We start from the raw sequence: 20,517 nt of genomic DNA, 5'->3' as shown, positions 1-20,517 counted from the left end.
AATTTTTTTCCTATCAGAACATTCCCAGGTCTGACCAAACAGATGCTACCATTTAAAAATACCCAAAGCCACCCCAATGACAGGTACAGAAATGTGGACCTGTCACCAGACAGTTATCTTCTGTGTTGGTTTAAAAGGATGTATGCCCCTTAGAAAAGCCATGTTTTAATCAAAATCCCATTTCATAAAGGTAGAATAATATGTTTGAAACTGTAATCAGATCATCTCCCTGGATGATGTGATTTAGTCAAGAGTGGTTGTTTAGGTGACGACATGTCTCCACCTATTCGGGTGGGTCTTGACTGGTTTATTGGAGTCCTATCAAAGAGGAAACGTTTTGGAGAACGGGAGATTCAGAGAGAACAGAGAATGCTGCAGCACCACGAAGCAGACAGTCCACAACCCAGCGACCTTTGGAAATGAAGAAGGAAAATGCCTCCCGGGGAGCTTCATGAAACCGGAAGCCAGGAGAGAAAGCTAGCAGATGACACCCGTGCTCACCATGTGTCCTTCCAGCTGAGAGAGAAGCCCTGACTGTGTTCGCCATGTGCTTTCTCACTTGAGAGAGAAACCCTGAACTTCATCTTGAACCAGGTTATCTTTCCCTGGATGCCTTAGATTGGACATTTCTATAGACTTATTTTAATTGGGACATTTTCTCGGCCTTAGAACTATAAACTAGCAACTCATTAAATTCCCCTTTTAAAAGCCATTCTGTTTCTGGTACACTGCATTCTGGCAGCTAGCAAACTAGAACCCCTTCCTACAGGGGACACCGGCCCAAGCTAACAGGGCCCCCCACACCCTGTGCTGCCAACACCGAAGCCCCCCCAGGGTAGCCCCAGAGCCACAGGCAGCAGAGCTCGCTCTCTTCAGGGACTGCACCGCCCAGTGCTCTCTTTAGGAAGCTGCGGCCTAAGCCAGGCCTAAGCCAATGCCGTATCCTGATTCCAAGGTTGCAGCCTTCTTGGGAAGAGACAAGAAGGGGTGACCTGTGCTGCGGTGAGAAGCCAGAGGCCTGGGCCAGCCAGCCAGCCCCCTCCAAACATATGGAGTCTAACTAAAGGGCTTACTGACCCCTGCAAGCCAACCTCTGGGCTAAATACTGACTTCTTTGTACATTTCTGTCTTTACAAGTAGACTCTAAATTTCCTTGAACTTCTCTTCAGGTGCCTCCTAGAGATGGATGTGTCAATCTCTGCACGAAGCTGCCTGCACTCGTCAAGACTCTTTCCATCTACCTGTTGCCATGTACAACGCTGGAAGAGAGAAACCAGTGCCCAGGGAGCGAAGTCCAAGGACTCTCCCCAACCCGAGATCGCTACTTCCAACATCCAGTCCAAGCTACCCATTTTCACTTTCCTTGCTCAATTCAAAATCTCTGCTTCCCGATACTCCGAAGACTCCACTCAACAAGAGTACAGCCAAAAACACACCATATAGCCTTTCAGATTTAAATACAAAAGATGGAAAAAAAAAAAAAACTTTTGGCTACATGGAAACAGAGGAGTGTTTCTTAATTAACTAAAGCATTAATTATGGGACCGTGTTTTCTCCACAAAGAATACATTTCGCCCTCTTTTATCTACTTCATGAACAAGTCATCTGCCACCTGGAACTTGCACATCCACCCATAATCTTTACAGCAACACCTGAATGTAGTAAATCCAGCGCATCAGGCCCCAGCTGACAGCAGCCCAAGTCCAAGCCGGCAGTGGCTTTTCATGGAGACAAGCTCCTAGAATGAGCCCTCTTGCTAAAGGGGGTTTAAGAAATTCTTCTTGATGGTATCAGCGCATTCTCTCTTAAAGGTCCATTCACTTTTAATTATTTACAAGTCATAAAACATGTAATAACAGTCAAAATTGTTGGGGGAACTTCCTTTCAAAGAGTGTTTGCCCAGCGATTTCTTAGATCCCCTTAATTGGACATATCTGTTGTGAATCCTTCCACCAGGCAGTGTGTGCTCTCGGGGCTGGGGCTGGGGCTGGGGAGCTGAGAAGGAGCCCCCAGCAGGGAGACCTGGGGGCAGAGAGGAGACCAGAGTCTTGAATGCCATCTCGGGGGTGGGGTGGAAGGGAAGGGACTTGCCTGGAGGCAAAAGGTTGTCTCTGAAGCTTTCTGGGGAAAAAAGATCCCGCTGACAGCAGTGTAGGTGAAACAAGGTGAGAGAGACAAGAGAGGAGAGAAGGTTCCAGGCCAAGAGGGCCACCAAAGCAAGGGAACTGGAAAGTATGGCCCAATTTGGGTGGATGGTGAGAGGCTAAGTTACATCAAGACGGGGTAAAGTGAAGAGGGACAGAGGAAGGAAAGGGGCAAAAGGTAGTAGGCTGGGTCCAATTTTTAGGGAGGTAAATTTGAATTTTACCTGGAAAACCATGGATTTCTCAGTAACAGAGAGTAACTTAATGAAAGCTTTCCTTAGGAAGTTTACTCTATTGGAAATATGTAGGCTGGATCCTTCCATTATGGGGTAGACATCTATAAACCAGGAGACAGCAATAAAAAAAATAGGAGATTTTTATATTTCCAAAACCTGGTACATGTCAATTATATGTAATGCATCTCATTTTAAGCAAAACTCAACTAGCAAGATCAAAGGTAGGTATCACAGCAGAGTTATATCCTTCTCAAAGGTCAGCCTCTATATGGCAGGGTAAAGCAAATTTCACATATGCTTAAATTATCCTCGAGAATCCATTTAATTGCCCATAAGCACAAGGAGATGGTCTCATAATGGGGGGGCCTCAGAACCTGAGACCACCCAGTAGACATGGAATTCCAGCTTGCGATGTCACCTTCAGCATGGGTCGCAGTCTCCTGAAGAGGGACAGCCGTACAAATGCCTTTGCTCGTTCCGTCTCTTTGCTGAGCATTAGCATTTAATCCATTACAACCAAGCACCTCTGTGATGCAACAGCAGTGAACTTCTACTAAAAAAAATGTTCATATTAGAAAAATAGCAGATTTTTCTTTAACTGTGACACTTTTTTGGTAAATGGAATATAATTTTTAAATATTACCAGATGTTCAAAAGGCAATTTCCACATTTTCTAGAATCATATCTAAGAATGGTAGATTCGTACTTTAGTTCTAATTGTCAAATGGATCATTAGGTGAACTTGCCTTCTGAATGAACACTATTCGTTGGTAGACCAATGAAACTACTTCATTCGCTCACCTGGATATGAACTTGGGGGATAGGATGGCTTACATACATCACAGGGCATTCCAATAAAGGGTCATGAGTGCTACAAGCACCCTGAACCTCTTAGAAGAAGATGCTACAGAAAACTAAGGTGTTATTATCATGAGCTCTTTCTACCATGTAGCCTGGGAAAGCTGTCAGATCTCTGGACTGGTGAAATACGAACACAAACTACTTCTTAGGTTTGTCGGTCTCAAAAGTTCAGAGTATACATTTTATTAGCCCTTGCCCAGATCAAGAAAAGAATAATTTTGCAACATGACACAAAACAATATGCTTTGTACACACATACCTACGGCAGATGAAAGAGGGCCACAAGTTCTTTGACACTCATCACATTGAGACGTGGAGCCTACCTGGCCTCCCTTGAATGTAGGCAGGCTCTATGACTGTTCTGGTGGATAGAACACAGGAGAAATCATTCTGTACTGGTTTCTATAGGCCTAGGTCTTAAGAGACTGGCAATAATGTCACCCTCCTGACTTCTGGAACAACTCTCTATGGAAGCCACAAGCTTCCAAAGTCCAACTAACCTGAGACCACCATGCTGGAGAGACCATGGCTAGGTACTCCAGCAGCAATCCCAGCTGAGCCCAACCTCCCAGCTCTACCTGCCCAGCACCTGACATGAAAGTGAAATCACCCGAGACCCTCAAAACCAGGCCACTTGTCAGCTGAATACCAGTCCCAGTTGACTTCATGTAGAGCAGAAGAACCATCCAGCTGAACCCTACCCAAATTCCCAAGCCACAAAATTAGGAGGTAAAATTACAAAGTTGTTGATTTAAGCCACTAAGTTTTGCAGCAGCTGGTTGTGCAGCATTAGATAACCAGAATAATACTCTAGTAAGAGAGGTGTTTGGTTCGCTGCACATAAGTCTTCTTCCCCTTATTTACCTAAAACCAAACATCTTGGTTGTCCTGTGTCTATATATCATGATGTACCCGGAGGACAGAATGTCGCTCACTGCAGAACTCAAGTGTTTTTAGCGAACCTGACCTTCCCCACCTACCCCGCCCCTCACCATTATCCCCTGTAATGTCTTTTTTCTTCTTCTTCTTTTTTTTTTTTTTTTTGCATGGGCAGGCACCGGGAATCGAACCAGGGTCTCCGGCACAGCAGGTGAGAACTGTGCCTGCTGAGCCATCATCGCAGAACAGTGATTTTTAAACTCAGACTAGGCATTGTTAAGGGTTAACTACCCAAACCAAAGAAACATCTAACATACGTATTGTCAGTTGTTTCCATACATAAATGTCAACAAAATTAACAGGCAGGAGAATTGGATAACTAAAAAAGTCAGAAATGAAAATGTAGAGACTGGCACATTGTCACACAAGGGGCCACCCCTGGGCAACCTGCCTGATCCCCTCAACCTGTACTCTGGAAATCTCGGTGCACAACCAAAAAGCAAAGCAGGGCCCCACATCACGTAACAAAACAGCCCAAACCATCTGGTGGTTGCTCTAGACCAACTCTGCCTGTACAGAGAACTGCTTGAGGAGCTGGGTAGAAATATAAATATCCAACTCTAACCCCAAAAAACTTTATTCTCTTAGTCTGTGTTGGAACCTGGGCACCCATTTTTTTTAAAAACCTTTCAGGTGTTTCTACCTTGCAGCCAGGGTTGAAAACAACTGCTCTGGTACCATCTGGGGAACTTATTCAAACGTAGATTCAGATATAGTGGGTCTGGGATGGAGTCAGAGATTCTGCATGTGTAGTAAGGGTTTCTGACAGCTAGTCAAGCCTTCTTGACCCTCATCAACTTAATGTCATCCCAGAGAAACACTTCTTCCCTAAACCCATGTGAGCCATTCAACAAACCAAAGTCAGTAAAGAACCTGTTCTTCTACAGGCACTGGTTACTCATTCTGGTGGAATTGCAACATCTTAGGTTGCACAGCCCATATCAGTTGTTAATTGATGGATTCACAGCAGAGGCTCCACCATCAGATGGGCCTAAAAAGGTCAAGCCATGTAACAGATACGCAGCCTTTGGCAACTTTCTTATTCTCTTTAGCCCAAGCCTCCTTATCTATAAAACTAAGGACCATATCAACACCCCACCCCCACCCCCAATGGGATTAATGTATACATTTAGGGTCTGCTATAAAACCGGCTCTATAAATGCCACTACTCTTAATAATCATGGTTTTACTACCACTATTTCTTGAGAACAATATCTCCTGGTTCTCCACCTACCTCTCCAGAATTCCTTCTCAATAAATTATGGCTGAGAAATGGTGAGGGATATCACAGCTTAAGGTCCTGTCTATAGTAACTCTCCAACCTGATAGGCAGATAAAATTATGTCCCTGGGGATGCAAGGATAGTTCAGTGGTAGAATTCTGGTCTGCCATGCCGGAGACCCAGGTTCTTTCCCAGCTTGTGCACTTCCCCCACCTCCCCCCCCCAAAAAGTCAACAAATGGTGCTACAATAATGGGCTAGTCACATGGAAAAAGAATGAAATGTGACCCCCACTATGCAGCATACAAAAAAAAAAAGATGTCCTTGATGCAGCACCTCTTGTGCAAGAGCTTTCAATCATCAGCGTCCTGACCTAAAATGCCTTAGTACACCAAAAGCAAAGAGCTGAAACTATCACTCCCCTGAATTCATAAAGGAAGTAGCTTTCTGTCTCATAGGTGAAAACACTGAGCCCAGGACCAAAAACCTCTTCGGCTCAGACTGAAATCTCATCCATACACCTATCAAAACAGACTAAGATCTGTCTAAAACTCTCTATACTTTTATGAAATGCTTGGGTATTCTGGAAAGTTTTTGAAAGTATCATTCATCACTTTCATTAGTAAAGCACAAAAACAAGGAGCAAGATATGAGGAGAAAAAGAAAAAAATCTTTCCGATCTCCCACTCTTTTTCATGTCTTTTATGAAGCAAAAGCTTTGGATTTCAAATGCACTCATATGCAACAATGTTTACAAACAAACACTGGAAGGGACCAAAGTCAAAATACAGAAGTTGCACAACTAGATAAGCTTATTATTTTAATCACTACTTAGCAACTTCCCTAATCACATTTGGTGAGAGGGAGAGACCATTACCTTAATTAATAAGATGCTTAAAATCTCAAAGAGAGGAAAACAACTTTCCATACTGTGCTGGGGGAAAGATGAATTAGAAGAGGTGTTCTTTTTGAATATGAAGCTAAAGTGCTGATAATTTTGCAAATATGATGCAACAGTACTGCCATGCCCAAAACCTGAGCAAGCCTTAAAGCACCACTCCCTATTCAGTATGATAAATAGGTCAACTTCTTGGTGAAGTTTTCAGGAGATTGGCATTAGTTCATACTAATACCTTCAGCTGAACTAAGGTATTAAAGTTGCATCAATCTGTCAACCCTTAAAACTACCTACCTAAGCAAAAGATGTTGTGTTCTTTTATTGCTGATTTAGCTGCCCAAAATCACCATCTTAAGATCCAGAGAAGAGCAAAGTAGTATTATGGGCACAAGAATTATAGAGGCCTATATAATAAAGGATTAGAGAGGTTACAAAAACGTCAACTTTCCCATTTTATTTTATTGCTGAGATTATCTCTTTGAGCTCCAAGGTATTCTCAGAACTAGTACTAGTTAGTACATGCTAAAGGTCTTAAAACTTCAGTGCATTTTATAAATATCAATAGTATTTACAGTCTCCAGTATTATTCTTTCCAAAAGAATTTTAAAAAGACCTTTAAAAAAAGGAAAAATGTATAACTAATGCCTTCTAAAATACTGTAAATACAGCAAAGAAATTTTTACATGATATCCTTTGATCTAGCAGTGAGCAGCTGCAATTATTTTAGATAGTAACAAGGACTAATAGTAGAAAAATCCACCAAGCGATGATACCTAGCCAAACTCAATTCTCCTCAATCTGTAAGTGAATCAGTTTTGAGAGATCTGAACTTTCTTGAACCTAGAATGATTTCCTCTATTTCCAGTTGAATTAGTAAATACTCATACCTAAAACTTCAGCAGTACTTTCAGAAGGAAACAATGACCCTTTCAGGCCCAAGTCTGAAAACTCAAGTTGAGTTTTACTTTGTAAAATAGCCATTAAAATTGTGCCTAAAATGTACAGATTGAAATACGAGTGGCCAATGAGAGGGAGGAGTAAGGGGTATGGGATGCATGAGTTTTTTCTTTTTTCTTTTTATTTTTTTTTCTGCAGTGATGCAAATGTTCTAAAAATCATCATGGTGATGAATACACAACTATGTGATGACACTGTAAGCCACTGACTGTACACCACATATGGACTGTATGTGTGTAAAGGTTGCCATTAAAATTTTTTTTTTTAATTGTACCTAATCTATGCTTAAAGCTTGGGAAAGAAAAAGAATATTCACTAAGCACATACTATACGATAGGAACATTAACACATTAAGTCATTTATCTTCATGACAGTTGTCAAAAGATAACACCCCCAGGCAGGCCAAGGTGGCTCAGCAGGCAAAGTTCCGGACCCAGGTTCGATTATGGTGCCTGCCCATGCAAAAAAAAAAAAAAAAAAAAAAAAAGATAACATTCCCCAATTTATAAATGGAAAAATTGAGACTTGCAGAGCTTGTGGGATTTGCCAAAGCTCAAAATTACTGGGGACAAAACCAAAAAACTGGAAAAGCTCTTCCATTGTGGACATCTTTGGGGCATCCAAATCAATGTCACTGGGATTTTATTTCTTAAATTGTAGAAGAATGATTCCTTGAACAATTTTTAAAGGGAGAAGAATTTTGCCACACATTGTTTCCCACATCTAGTGCCGTTCTATCGAGGATGAGAAGAAACCATTTAGAAAAACTCATACAAGGAAGCCTTAACCACTGCCAATGATTCTTAGCTGAAAAGGAAAGAAGAGTTAACAGCTAACATCTACTCCATTTAACTTTCTGTAACGTTCTTTCACATCTCTCTTTTAACCCTGACAATCATCCCATGGAGGAGATGGTATCAGAAGGAAATGACCCTGGGCTCACAAAGGTTCTTATTGTCAGACACACAAATTATGAAATCGACTTTTCTAAATTCTGACCCAGAGTCGCCACTCTAATGTACCTGCCACCTGGGAGTAAAAACAGCCACCCCCAAACTTCTCACTCTCGGCCAATTGTGTTTTTACAAATATCTGTTTTTTTGCAGTAGTTTGCACATTACAAAAGAAAAAACTGACCCCACCTTAGAAAATCACCAGGGAGTTATTAGCTTTCCAGATTTCCTTATAAAAGCATATTTCTGATAGTGTGTGCCTGCGTAATTTAAAATATCTTCTTTTCATACTCCTTAAAAATGGTACAAATGCTAAAATGTCACCATCTCCCAGATGCAGTTATCTAGTTTTCAATCCTAGACAACGCACTTTCATTTTCAGATGCACCTGATTTGTTCAGAAAGGTTTTTTCCAGATCTCTAACAAAATGTAAAGGTCCCAAATTCTGTACTCAACTTTAATGGATTTAATGATTGGTCACATCCTGCGTGTGGTACATCAGGAACCAATATCCTGTACATTCTACCTCCCTTTTCTGCAGGTGCTGCCGGCTATAATGGAAATCTGAGTTTGCAGTAAAACCCCACTGGGCAGGAACCCAGGTAACCGTTATTCACATATGACTTTGCACACTGGGTTATATGACTTTATGGTATAAGAAAATGTGCTTCCTGGGAAAGGATTTATTTTTAATTTTGGACTTAATACTGGGTTTAGAAAATAAAAAGCACAGACATGAAAAGATTTTTCCAATTTTTATCGTACAGTTAAAAGAAATAGCACAAAAAGTCCATTTCCATATCAACCACCTACACAAAAAGGGCACACTGCTTTTAAAGTGTTAATAAAATGCATCTTGATTACTTAGCAACTTTAAGTTTTTGAGACATATAGCAAGTTGTTTTCTGAAGTTGTTAAAGAAGGGAACATTGATTTTTATTTTAAGATTATCTCAAAGAGGCCTTTTTGGGAATAGACTCAATTTCATTCACCACTATGAACTTAAATCATCTACCAACATGACCCAATGTCATTCATCCTTCCCTAATCCCCAAGCCTTTACAGCCATCCTATTTTTCAGCTGGATTGTTGATGCCACTTTCCTTCTGAAAAACTGAAAGGCTGCTGGAAAAAGGACCAGTTACCTAACAAGTCAAGCACTGACTATTCCCATTAAACAAGACCCAGCAAACTGGGAATCTGTCCTTCACTGCCCAGTGTATGACATTCTTTAATAAGATGTACCATTCTATAGAAATAGGGAAAACATGGTCACCACCACTGTTTTGACACAAGGTGTTGAACCTAAAGTGATACAGTACAAATTACAAGAACAGATAAACCATATACCAGAAAAAATATATCTGAGTGCCAAAAACGTAAATCTACGATGTCTGAAACACTACGCACATTCAGAGTGGGAGAAATAATATTTACCTGATTGTCATCTCTAAGCCACGTAAGTTTAAACCTTTATAAAAACATGAACTTCACGAATATATATGTATGGTGCATATATATAAACACACAGCAGACACGCATTTAGTCATAATTCACCGAGAGAATGGCCTATTAAGTCACTCCTGAGCATGTGTTTTTTTTATTGTTTGATTGTTTGTTTTTTGCATGGGCAGGCACCGGGAATCGAACCTGGGTCTCCGGCATGGCAGGCAAGAACTCTGCCTGCTGAGCCACAGCGGCCCACCCTGAGCATGTGATTTATCTTATAAATATATATTTCTCTTGAGACAATAAGAAATTCCAAAGGACACCCTAGGCAAAATTTACCCAGACTCTTGTTTTATGACCTGGAGGATGAGCCCTATCATTTTCAAAGTAAGGGAAGCAAAATATTCTCACGGGGTAGATGAGTGGAGTAAGTTCTGTGCCCTGTTTGCTCCTCTGAAATATCTTCTGCAGAACATTCATGTCTCATGGTCCCAGAGAGCACTGAAGTTGACCAAGCAGACCAGAAGCATCTGACTAGCTCAGGAGACTGATGGATAGAACCCAGCACTTCTGAATATATCTGAGTGGGTCAGAAATAATGGATGGGAAAGGTGAAGCTCATAGAGCTTGTGGGATTTGGCAAGATCAAAACTAGTGGGGCACAAAACGGAAAAACTGGAAAAGCTCTTCCATTATGGACACTGCTGGGGCATCCAAGTCAACCTTCACTCAGCAAAGGCAGCTGGGTGGGAAGGTGTATCTGACTGAGAGAGAGTAGAGGAACAGTTCGTGAAGCCTTTAATGTGGGAAGAAGGGGGGATGGCAAGGAGAAACCAAGGGGCTTGAAGCCCCAGTAGTCAAGAACATACCAAACATGACCGAGAGAGGGGGCATGTCCTAGAAAGTAAGGTTTACATGTTTTCATTTGAAGTTTTTGAATACCCCTTTCACATAAATACATGTTGCTATGAAAAAGGAGCCATGTTCAGGAAGGTTTATATATTTTAATAATCTTCACTGAGATATAATCTTGTAACATTAATATCCACCCATTTAAAGTGTGTGATTCAGTGACTTTTAGTATATTCAGAGTTGTGCAACCACCACCATTGTCTAAATAAAGAATACTTTCATCACCCCAAAAGAAAATGTAGGACTCATCAGCAGTCACTGCCCATTCCCCCCAATTTCTAGCCTGAAGCAATCTATTTTCTGTCTCTATAGATTTGCCTATTCTGGACACTTTCTATTAATGGAATCATACAATATATGAGGTTTTTTGCGATTGGCTTTTTTCACTTGGCATAATGTTTTCAAGGTCACCCATTTGTAGTATTCTGTTCCTTTTCATTGCTAAATAATGGTCCAATTTATGGAAACCCACACATTGTTTATCCATTTATCTGTTGATGGACATTTGGGTTTTTCCACTTTTTGGCTGTGGACAATGCTGCTGTACAAGTTCTTGTGTAGTGAGCTTTTTTGTGGAAATGCAACTTCATTTCTCTTGACAATTCAAGTCATTTGGATGTGAAACTTGAAATCCTATTTGTGAGTCCTTATATCATCTAATGAAGAAAAAAGAATAAGCAAAAGTAAAATTTAAAGCATGAACCACCTAAAAAACAGCTATGAAGGAAAGTCAGTTTTACATTATCACTCCAAAAACAAAACCCTATTTCAAACAAAATAGGATAAAATAATGATCAAAAGACTTCGATCACTCACTGAGTGTGCATTTCTTTTCATAATTAAACCCGTTTTCCCATTTCCCACATAAAGCAGAAAAAGTCCCAAACTAGGTAAATTTTTATAAATTTACTAAGCCCCTGCTCTACTGCCACTGACCTTGGTTCCAATGAAGAATGCTGCATGAGAAGAAAGCTAGAGAAAAACCCCAAATAAGCGTGAATGGGGACAACCATGAAAAATAACCTATAAAGACCACCTTCCTGGCTGTCAAAAGCATCTTCCTGGAAATGCCAAGCACTTCTTTCCTGCCTTGAAAACAGAAAGAGGGCTCTGATAATCTACTGGGTGTCCATCACCACCAACCTGCATCCAACTCTAGAGGTTCACCTCCCAGGAGAGACAGAGCCTCCTTCCACGGGTTAGCGGTTCTCTTAAGCTTCCTAGGTCTGCTAGGAAGGACCACAAACGAATGTCTCACAGTCCTGAAGGATACAATCTGAAATCAAGGTGTTGGCAGGCTGTGCTCCCTCTGAGATCTCAAGGGAAGACTCTATTCCATGTCTCTCTCCTGGCATCTGGTGGTTTGCCAGCAGTCCTTGGGCTTCGAGCTCTGCCTCGGCTGTCAGACAGCCCTCTTCTCTTCTCTGTATGCCCATATGACCTCTTTTTATTAGGTCAACAGTCATATAGGATTAATGGCCAACCTAAGCTAGTTTGGCCTCCTCAACTAATAATACCTTCAAAAGTTGCCTTTTCATAAAGGTCACATTCACAGGACCACAGATAGGACTTGGGCATGTCTTTTGTGGGGGCGGGGGGGGGCATAATTCAACCCATAAAGGTGGCTCAATTGGAATGGTAAATGTTCCCACCACGACCAAGTCATACATGCTCACCACTATTCAAGAAACACTACATATTGGCCAGATTCTCCCTGTGAATCACAGATCCCAAACATTTCTGTTTAGTCCTGGCATTTACCCAAGGATCACAACTGACAGAATTACAGGCGCCAGACCAAGCATAGGTGTGTTTCAGGGCCAGATTCCCACACTGCCCTGGCCACCTTCCTTGAACCTGGCCCCAGGACCACCCTCTGCTTGATCTGGAGAAAAAATTCAAAGACAGAACTCCCTGCCCCCTTCAAAATAACTGCCACAAAAGAACAACTTCCAGATACTCCAAATCATATTACATCTTCATTTTAATTACAAGCTGTTTATGCCAATATGTCGAACACACAAGAAAGTCCTTAAAAGTAACAAGTGCTGGTTACAGTCTCCTAAGTAAAAGGGTAACACATGTGTGTGAATGTATGCTGATGTGTCTATTCTCAGCTCTTTATTCAACTTTTATGTGACACTCTGTGACAGACACTAGCTATACAAACACGGCTGGGGCAGGGCCAGCACCTTGAAGTATTTCACCCAGTAGGAGAAGGGGACACAGTTCTAGTCGATAGACAAACACACTTAAATAACACACAGTAAGGTGTATGCATCATTTAAGTTGAACAGCACCAAGGAGGGGGCCCCTTAAACAGCCTTAGGGTGCAGGGACAGTCTCCCAGAGATGGCTGGTTTTCGCTGGATCAGTGGATGGGTAGATACTCTGAGTGTGAAGAGGGAGCAAGCATCCCAAGCAGAAGAAACAGAAAATGCGAGAGCTGGAGGCAGGAATGAGCAAGCAAGGCAACTGAGGTATGAGGCATGGGTTCTGGTGAGCAGAAGGCTGGGAGGCGGGAAGGGGTAGGCTGTGCTGGGGGGCAGGACTTGCCCTCTGAGGAAGAGAGTGGTCACAGAGGCACTTAAGGAGAAGAGTACAATTCGATTTGAATTTTAGAAAGACCAGCCTTTCAAATATGGTTGGTTTCTTTTTCCTTTTTGAAAGGGAAGACTGAAAACGTTAATAAAAATAATAAATTGTCTTTATTTCACTACTTTTATGCTTGCCTCTATTTCCACTCAATCCCTGCAATAGTATAACTATTTCCCTGAAAGCTTCAATAAGCTTGTAAACGTGTAACAAAGCTCAGTCATACATTTATTCACAGACAAAAAACTCATACTAACCACAAGATTTTTCATTAAAACCATGACTTACCTTTTAGTAATCAGCAGTGCCTGGGGGGGGGGGGGGGGAGCACACTTTCAAACGTACAATTAGTTACCATTCAGAAACCCAAGTTGTTTTTTTAAAAAACAATAAATTGCTATTAAATAACACTTAAGTATCCAAGCTTGGGAGAAAGGGACAGTGTCACAAAAACCGGAGACCCAGATTATCAACCTATAATAAAGCAAATAATGGCGGCTTTTACATGCCCTGCCCCCCCTCCCCCAGCACACACACACACTTTTATCCCCCTCCCCCCACATACTTTTTCATTGTGGTGATACTTAGGCAGATACTAACATTTCTACCTAGTCTTTAACTAAATTACACTGCCTTGAAATGAAGAGGAAAAGCCCATACAGGAATAGCTCCCACTATTAGGAAAGTTTTCCAGGGAATAAAACATTTGGTGGGTGAACCACACCAGGCATTCAACTAATATTTACCAGGCGGTTACCGCAGACCAGGCCTGGTGCCGAAGAGCTGCACAGCCCACGTCCTGTTACATTCGAGTTAACCCTGCCAGGGATTATCCCATTTTCAGATGAGGGAAGTGAGGCTCAGAGGGACTGATGTGCCCAACGGTAAACGTATAAATGGTCCTGGGTCTCCAAACCAGTTCAAAGCTCACCCCCACCCCCCACAGAGGAAAGGGCTAATCAGGTCAAATAAAGTGAGCTAAGAGGTTCCAGGAACTGCCTGCACCCATGCTCGCCCTTCAGTCCCCTCTCCTGCCAGTTCCTTAGCAGCGGGCTAAGCAGGATGTCTTTGGACTGAGGAGCCTGTCCAAGCAGCTGCTCATTGCATCACGGCCCTGCTCCCTCACACGGGTGATAAACACTCCCTGTGTCCTGCACTGGCCTCCACGGTCCTCTCATCTGGATCCCAAACCACCAGTCCAACCCGAACCCTCAGCAGAGCCAAACTGGCCTTGGCTGTGGGAAGCACCTGTGTCCCACTGTTCTCTTTCCTAGAATGCCCCCATGCCACCACTTCTCAGAACCACAGGGCAGCCTCCCCAGACTCTCACGTCTGCACCCCACTGCAAGCCTACAGAACCAGAACCACAGGGATCCCACCACCCAGTCAGGAAGCACCGCCCTAAACCAAGGCCTGATGCAATTCCAGGGTCTGAATGGGGTTCCCCCCATCTCCATGCCATAAAGACAGCTCCCACCTCTGAGACCCAGAAACAATAGCTGTCACTACCACCCTATTGTCAATTAGAGGCGACCCCCTATTGTTATTTACAGTTTTATACATTTGTGCTGTCTCCTAAACTAGATTATATTCTTCTTGAGGGCAGGAGTAGAATCTGATGGCTCTTTATCAGACTCTACTGCACACTTTAACACAGCAGTCTGATTCTTTGCACACAGCAGCCAAATACCATCCTCAACATTGGCACTCTGCACCCGGTGTCCACTGGGAATCAGGAGTGAATTAGTCTCCAGGAAAAGAACGGACACGTACGTGGTCAGTCACTCCTCCCCATTCTAAGCATTCAGGAGAAAGGCCCATAAACCTGCTTCTCTATATCTAACATGACACCTTCCTCAGAGACCGTCTGGGTGAGGATGGACAGATGGGGACAGTCAAGAAGTGTCCACCCATCGGTGATCCTAACCACCAAAACCTTTTCTACTGAAGCAATAACAACCACATAGGACTAAATGCAAGCCCTCTAATATCTGCTTACTGAGGACATTTCTGGTGGTAAGTGACCCCACCCTGCTGTCCAGAAAAAAATTCATTTATTTAATCTGAAGAGAATACAACTCAAATACAATGCAGTAAATGAAACCCGGCAGAGAAAGACTTGGTGAGTTTTGATTTTTCTTTTTCTCCTTTTTCTTTTGTTGCATGAAGTTGTTGTTGTTATCAGGTTTTGATTTTGTTTTGGGGGGGTTAATTTTTTTGGCTTGGTTGGCTTTTACATGAAGTCATTAATATGATCTGCCCACATCTTCCCCTACCAGATGGGAGCTCATCACCACATGTCACCTAGCAACCTAAACACCACTCTGCAGCTACCCAGCTACTCAACCCTCTATACAGAATTAATCTTGTTCTAGTAAACAATAAGGGGTAAGGAAGAGATAAAAGAATAAAAGCTGATGCAAGTGTTAATGTGTGTTTGTTCTGTAATCATCTTAAATGGGATAGGGCAAGTGAGAAGTAAGGATTCATTTTAATCACTACCTAACAATTTAAGAGAAAAAAGGTTCTTGGAGATGCTCACTCATGTCTTTCCGAAAATTTGAGTCAAAACAGTGCTGCGACCTGATTACACTTCATGTACTGCAAAGCCCATCTTAAAACTCCCCTGCCACGCTGTGAGTTGCACTGAAAGAACAATAATTCGGAAAACCCCTGAATCATCTGATGCTACCTCTTGTTTACAACCAAGTCTACGATCATCACCCCCCTCAGAGAATCACCTGACATTTCTTCTCCATCTGATTATCTCCTAAGTACCCTTCAAAACTCAGCTCACATGCCTCTTCATAATACCTCCCAAGGCTCCCTTAGGAAAAGTGCTCCTGCTTCTAGGCTCCCAGGTCAACCACCACTAAGACTCAAGAACAAGGTCCAGGCCTATTGTCTCCCACCTCTCAACCTCACCCACCTAGCATCTCAGCCCCTTCTCTTCACTGCCCACATCACACTCCTGCACACTGGGGACACTAGTCCCAGACTCTCACAATCTATTTTCCACAAACCTGCCAATGGGTCACTGAGTATCAACTCACCCCCCTTCAGCCCCACCCCCAAGAGTGCCTGGGACACAGTAAATGCTTAAAATTTTTTGCTGGAATGAATGTTCAATCAATCATATCCCCCATCTGTATCTCCCAATCAAGGTCCATTGTGTGCATGAGGAAACATAATTTTAAACACTGTAGAATTAATAAAGCTGAAAGAAAACGTCCATCACCTTCTCCCCTTTCCAGAACCTCACACATTGCAGAGCATATTTTACTGTATTTCTCTTTCCTATCCTGACTTATTTTGTTGGCTTCTAGAGTTGCATGGGCAATCTGTTTATTGATTTAGAACATTTAGATCATAAAGTGCCAATCATATACGAACCTTTAAAATATTAAACAAAGATGCTTTTTTCTTGCAGGCTTTGCAAGATACACAGATGCCAAATTTCCACTAATTTTATTTGCTTTTCAATAAAAGTGTTCAACCAACTGTAAAGAAACATTTTCGAGTTGTCAAATACATGGAAGTCAACATTTTCCATCAAAGTGGCAGGTTCCTAATCGCTCCCCCCCCCCCCAAGATTATCTTTAAGACATCAAATTTATGCAGTTGCATTGTTTTCTTTTTCAATACACACTAAAACAACAACAACAGTAACAAAGTTTTTCTTCTCTATCTTAGAAGTGGAGGATGTTACACTACACTCTGGACCTATCCTGGATACAGGTTGAAAAGCCACCCCCGAGCTCACCTGCAGCCCGAAAGCCTACAGGACCGAGGCCTCTCTACCATTAGCAAGTCCGAGAAGCTCAAGGGTACATACTTTCCACCAGAAGTTACTACATCACAAAGGAAATATCCTCAGGTGCTTGAGAGAAACTTCAGTGTGGGCTGTTGTCAAACACAGGCATAGCCGATAAAACAACTTAACAAAATGCCTTTTCACTTCTGACACATTGTAGAGGAATGCGGCTAAGAGGAAACAATGTTATCACTGCACCAAGAAAAAGGGAAACCCACTCCACTCCGAAATCGGGTCCTGGCTGGGCAGTGCCGGCACCACAAGGAACCAATTCCAGATGGCTAGAACCCGCGGTCCTTGCTGAAAACTTTTCAGCCCTTGAATCACTCTAGAGTTGTTCTTTTTTAATGAGCCCTGTACAGGGAGATGAATCGCGGAGATTGTCGACTCAACAAATGCTCGCGACCGAGGCCGCCCAAATGCTCTCCGTGGCCGCCTTCCCGACCCCGAGCGGCTGCTCCCCGATACCCAGCCCGACCCAAAGGCGCAGGGCCGCCCCTGGCCGCCGTCGAACAGTAGGAAAAGGCTCTTCGCTTTGGCCTCTTCCCCAATTCTCAGCTCCGAACTCGGAGTAAAGGAGTGGAAAGGGAAGAAATGCAACCACTTTACGTTGTATATGGATTAAACTCTTCTCCCACTTATAAAAAATAATGTTAATAAAGTTGTCTTTTCCCAAGCCTTTGCCTACGGGGCCTGGAATCGGGGAAAGGCCTGGGGCTGGATTTCATCTGCCCGCAGCCACAGCCCAGGAAAGAGGCGTCGGCCGACGCTCCCTCCTGCGCCCTGGCTTGGGGGCTTCTGCTTCTGGTTTTCACAAGCTCCTGGGGGAAGCCGGCGGCCCAGGGCACGGAGCTGGCTGCCCCCTCCTCTGCCCAGCGACCCCGCGGCCCGGCCCGGCCCCGAGGCAAGACCGGAGCCCGAGGGGGCGGCCCCGGGGTGGGGGCAAGAGAGCAGCGGGGACCTCCCGCGCGGTCGCCGCCCCGGCCCGCGGACTGGGTCCCGGCCTCGGGCATGATGCGGCGCTCGGGGCGGCCAGGCCTGAAAACTTTCCAGCCCGCCCGGGAACTCCTGGGGAGAGAGCGCCGGAGTCCCCAGTGGGAGCGACCGCCAGGCCGCCCGGGCCCCGCGGCCCTGCCGCCGCACTTTCCCTTTCCCCGCCTCTCCCCCTCCGCGTTCCCTCCTCCCGGGTTCCAGGAAGCGCCATATTGATCCCGGGCGCCTTCCCTCCTCCCTCCTCCTCCGCCTCCTCCTCCTCCCTCCCCCCTCCCTTCCCCGCCGCCCCCCCGCCCCCGCCCCTCCAGCGCCTCCGCGCGCCGGGCCCCGGCCCCTCACCTTGGCGATGGCCTTCCTGTAGCGGGTCACCGCTTGCTGGATGAGGTTGAAAACTTTCATGTTGCCGTCTCCGCACGGCACGACCACCCGGGTCCTCCCGAAACACACCGTCACTTTCATGCTGCCGCCGCCGCCGCCGCCGTCCCGCTGGCGCTACCTCGCTGGCCCCTCGGCTGGAGCGGCCCCGGGCCGGGGCGGCTGGACCCTGGGCGCCGCGGAGCCCCGCGCTCGGGCCGCGGGCCCGGGGACGGCACAACAGGCGCCCGGGCGCAGCCGGCGGCGGCTAGGGGCGCGCGGCGGCGGCGGGACCGGGGGGCCGCTCGGCTCGCATGCCCGGCGCCCGGAGGCCCGCGCGGCCCGGCCTCTCGCTGCCCCGCGGACCGCCCTCCGCCCTCCGCCCTCGCCTCGGCGCCCGCAGCCTCCGGCCACCTGTTCGGCGTCTCGGGCGCGCTCCGCGGCGGCGGCGGCTCCGGGCTCTGTGGCGCTCGCGCTCACTCGCGGCCGCTGGGGGAGGGGAGCGGGCAGGGAGGAGAGGAGGAGGAGGAGGAGGAGGAGGAGGAGGAGCAGGGCCGAGGCACAAAACACAGCTCACATGCGGCAGGGGGGCGGCGCGGCGCTGGCCCGGACTCCTCGCCGTGGAGGCGGAGCGTGGCTGCGGCCCCGCACTCACCTCGCCCCCTCCCTCCCCGAGGGGTGCGGGCGGCGGGAGCACCGAGTGGGGCGGGGGGGGGGGGGGACACGCGGAGAAAGAAGGCCGGACCTTTCACCCCGCGCCCCACTCCTGCAGGCTGGCTTTTCGCCTTTTTTGAGTCCTTGCCTTCCGCGGCGCCGCTGGAGACAGGAGGCCGGGACGCGGGGGGCGCCTCGGCGCTGGGGACGCTGCAGCCCCCTCTCCCCCGACCCAGGCCGCCGCACCGCACCCTCTTCCCCAGGCTCCTTCACCCACCCCGACACACTTCGGATCTGCGCTCGCCTCGCCGAGCCCCGCCTCGGGGGACCACAGCTCCACGCCCCCCAGAGCTCTCCAAAGGCCACCCCCCCCCCCCGCCTCTTTCTTTGTCACTTTTAATCCCTTATCCTGGAATTGGAGCGTTTCGGGTGAAATCGCTTCTATGGAAAGCGGTTTAGGCTCGGCGCATCCGAGTTGACGAACCCAGAACGGGTCGAGAGGATCCGTAAGCTGCCCCCGGGAGCTCCGGGACGAGGCTGTGCCCGGAGGTTCGGCGGAGGTTTCTACCCCACCCCCCACCCCCACCCCAGGGTGGGTCCTCGCACCCCGGCCGCCGCTCCCCCTCCCGCGGCTTGGCAGGGTTTTTGCCTGGGTCTCTCGGCTGCAGAGGTGGTTATGCATCGAAAGGAAAAATTAATCCGTCTGCTCTCGGGAGGATTTGGTGAAGCTTTACCGCGGCCCAGCCTTTCTCCTGGGACGGCTATTTACCTTGAAGTTTCCTGTGACCCCGTGGCTACCCACCCGCTAAGATATGTATTACTTTATACATCAGCGATTCAGATACTTTTATATTTAAAAAGAAAATCTGCACCATAAAGCCATCCCAACACACGTCTATGAACAATATGCTCAGAATGCCTTGGGGAAAAGCTGTGCAAAGGGATCCCAGGGATGTGCCAGGCAGGCACTCATGCCCAGCGAGTTAGTGGCAGAAAGGAGGCTCTTTAAAAGGACGTGGACCAAGTCGAGAAAAGTAACTGAAGGTCATCTCTGCCTTCGTTATGAGCTGTGGTTTCTTAATAAGTGTGTGCTGTTGTGTTCAAAGAATGGCAAATGTCAGCAAAGATTCTTTCTTGACTCTAATCTGTCCCAAACCATGGTAAATTTATTTTTGCCAGTTGTTTCCAGGATATGGGAAAACAGTTAATAGTTCCAGTGAACTGGAGAAGAGAATGCCAGCATTTAGAGCAGGAAGAGTTGGTTATCCTCTAGTTCATCGCAGCGACCTTCCAGGACAACGAAATTAATAGTGCTTTCAGACTCCTGCGAGTTCCACTGCCCACACTGCCCCAGGCACGGTGCAATTTGCCCAACATGCTCATTACCTTTCCTTGCAAACCGGTGCAATAAGTAGGTGCCATGTGTTGTCATACCCCAGGATACCAACATTGCAGTGAAGCCCTTTGCCCAAGGTTACAGAGAAAGCTTGAGGGAGACCCAGAAACGGAGTCCTGGTTTCCTTTCACACAGTCATG

General features: G+C 45.8%; 1 protein-coding gene across 19 annotated transcripts in view; it reads right to left on the bottom strand.

Annotated features, from left to right (window-relative positions):
• The window catches only part of PARD3 (par-3 family cell polarity regulator), a 676,839-nt gene extending 658,338 nt beyond the window's left edge, over positions 1–18,501 (bottom strand). For 9 of the 19 annotated variants that reach the window (XM_077152071.1, XM_077152095.1, XM_077152076.1 and 6 more), the window contains exon 1: positions 18,313–18,500. In XM_077152071.1, the coding sequence (XP_077008186.1) occupies positions 18,313–18,432 (120 nt within the window). In that variant the 5' untranslated portion in view covers positions 18,433–18,500. Of the gene's footprint in view, positions 1–18,312 lie in introns of all 19 variants that reach the window. The other 10 variants (XM_077152059.1, XM_077152104.1, XM_077152083.1 and 7 more) reach the window with 2 other exon arrangements.
• Positions 18,502–20,517: the final 2,016 nt, after the last annotated feature.

The sequence above is a fragment of the Tamandua tetradactyla genome, chromosome 1 (genome assembly GCF_023851605.1).
Source record: "Tamandua tetradactyla isolate mTamTet1 chromosome 1, mTamTet1.pri, whole genome shotgun sequence".
Classification (NCBI taxonomy): Eukaryota; Metazoa; Chordata; class Mammalia; order Pilosa; family Myrmecophagidae; genus Tamandua; species Tamandua tetradactyla.
The sequence above is the reverse complement of the archived record's forward strand: the minus strand, read 5'-3'. Positions and strand labels throughout refer to the sequence as shown.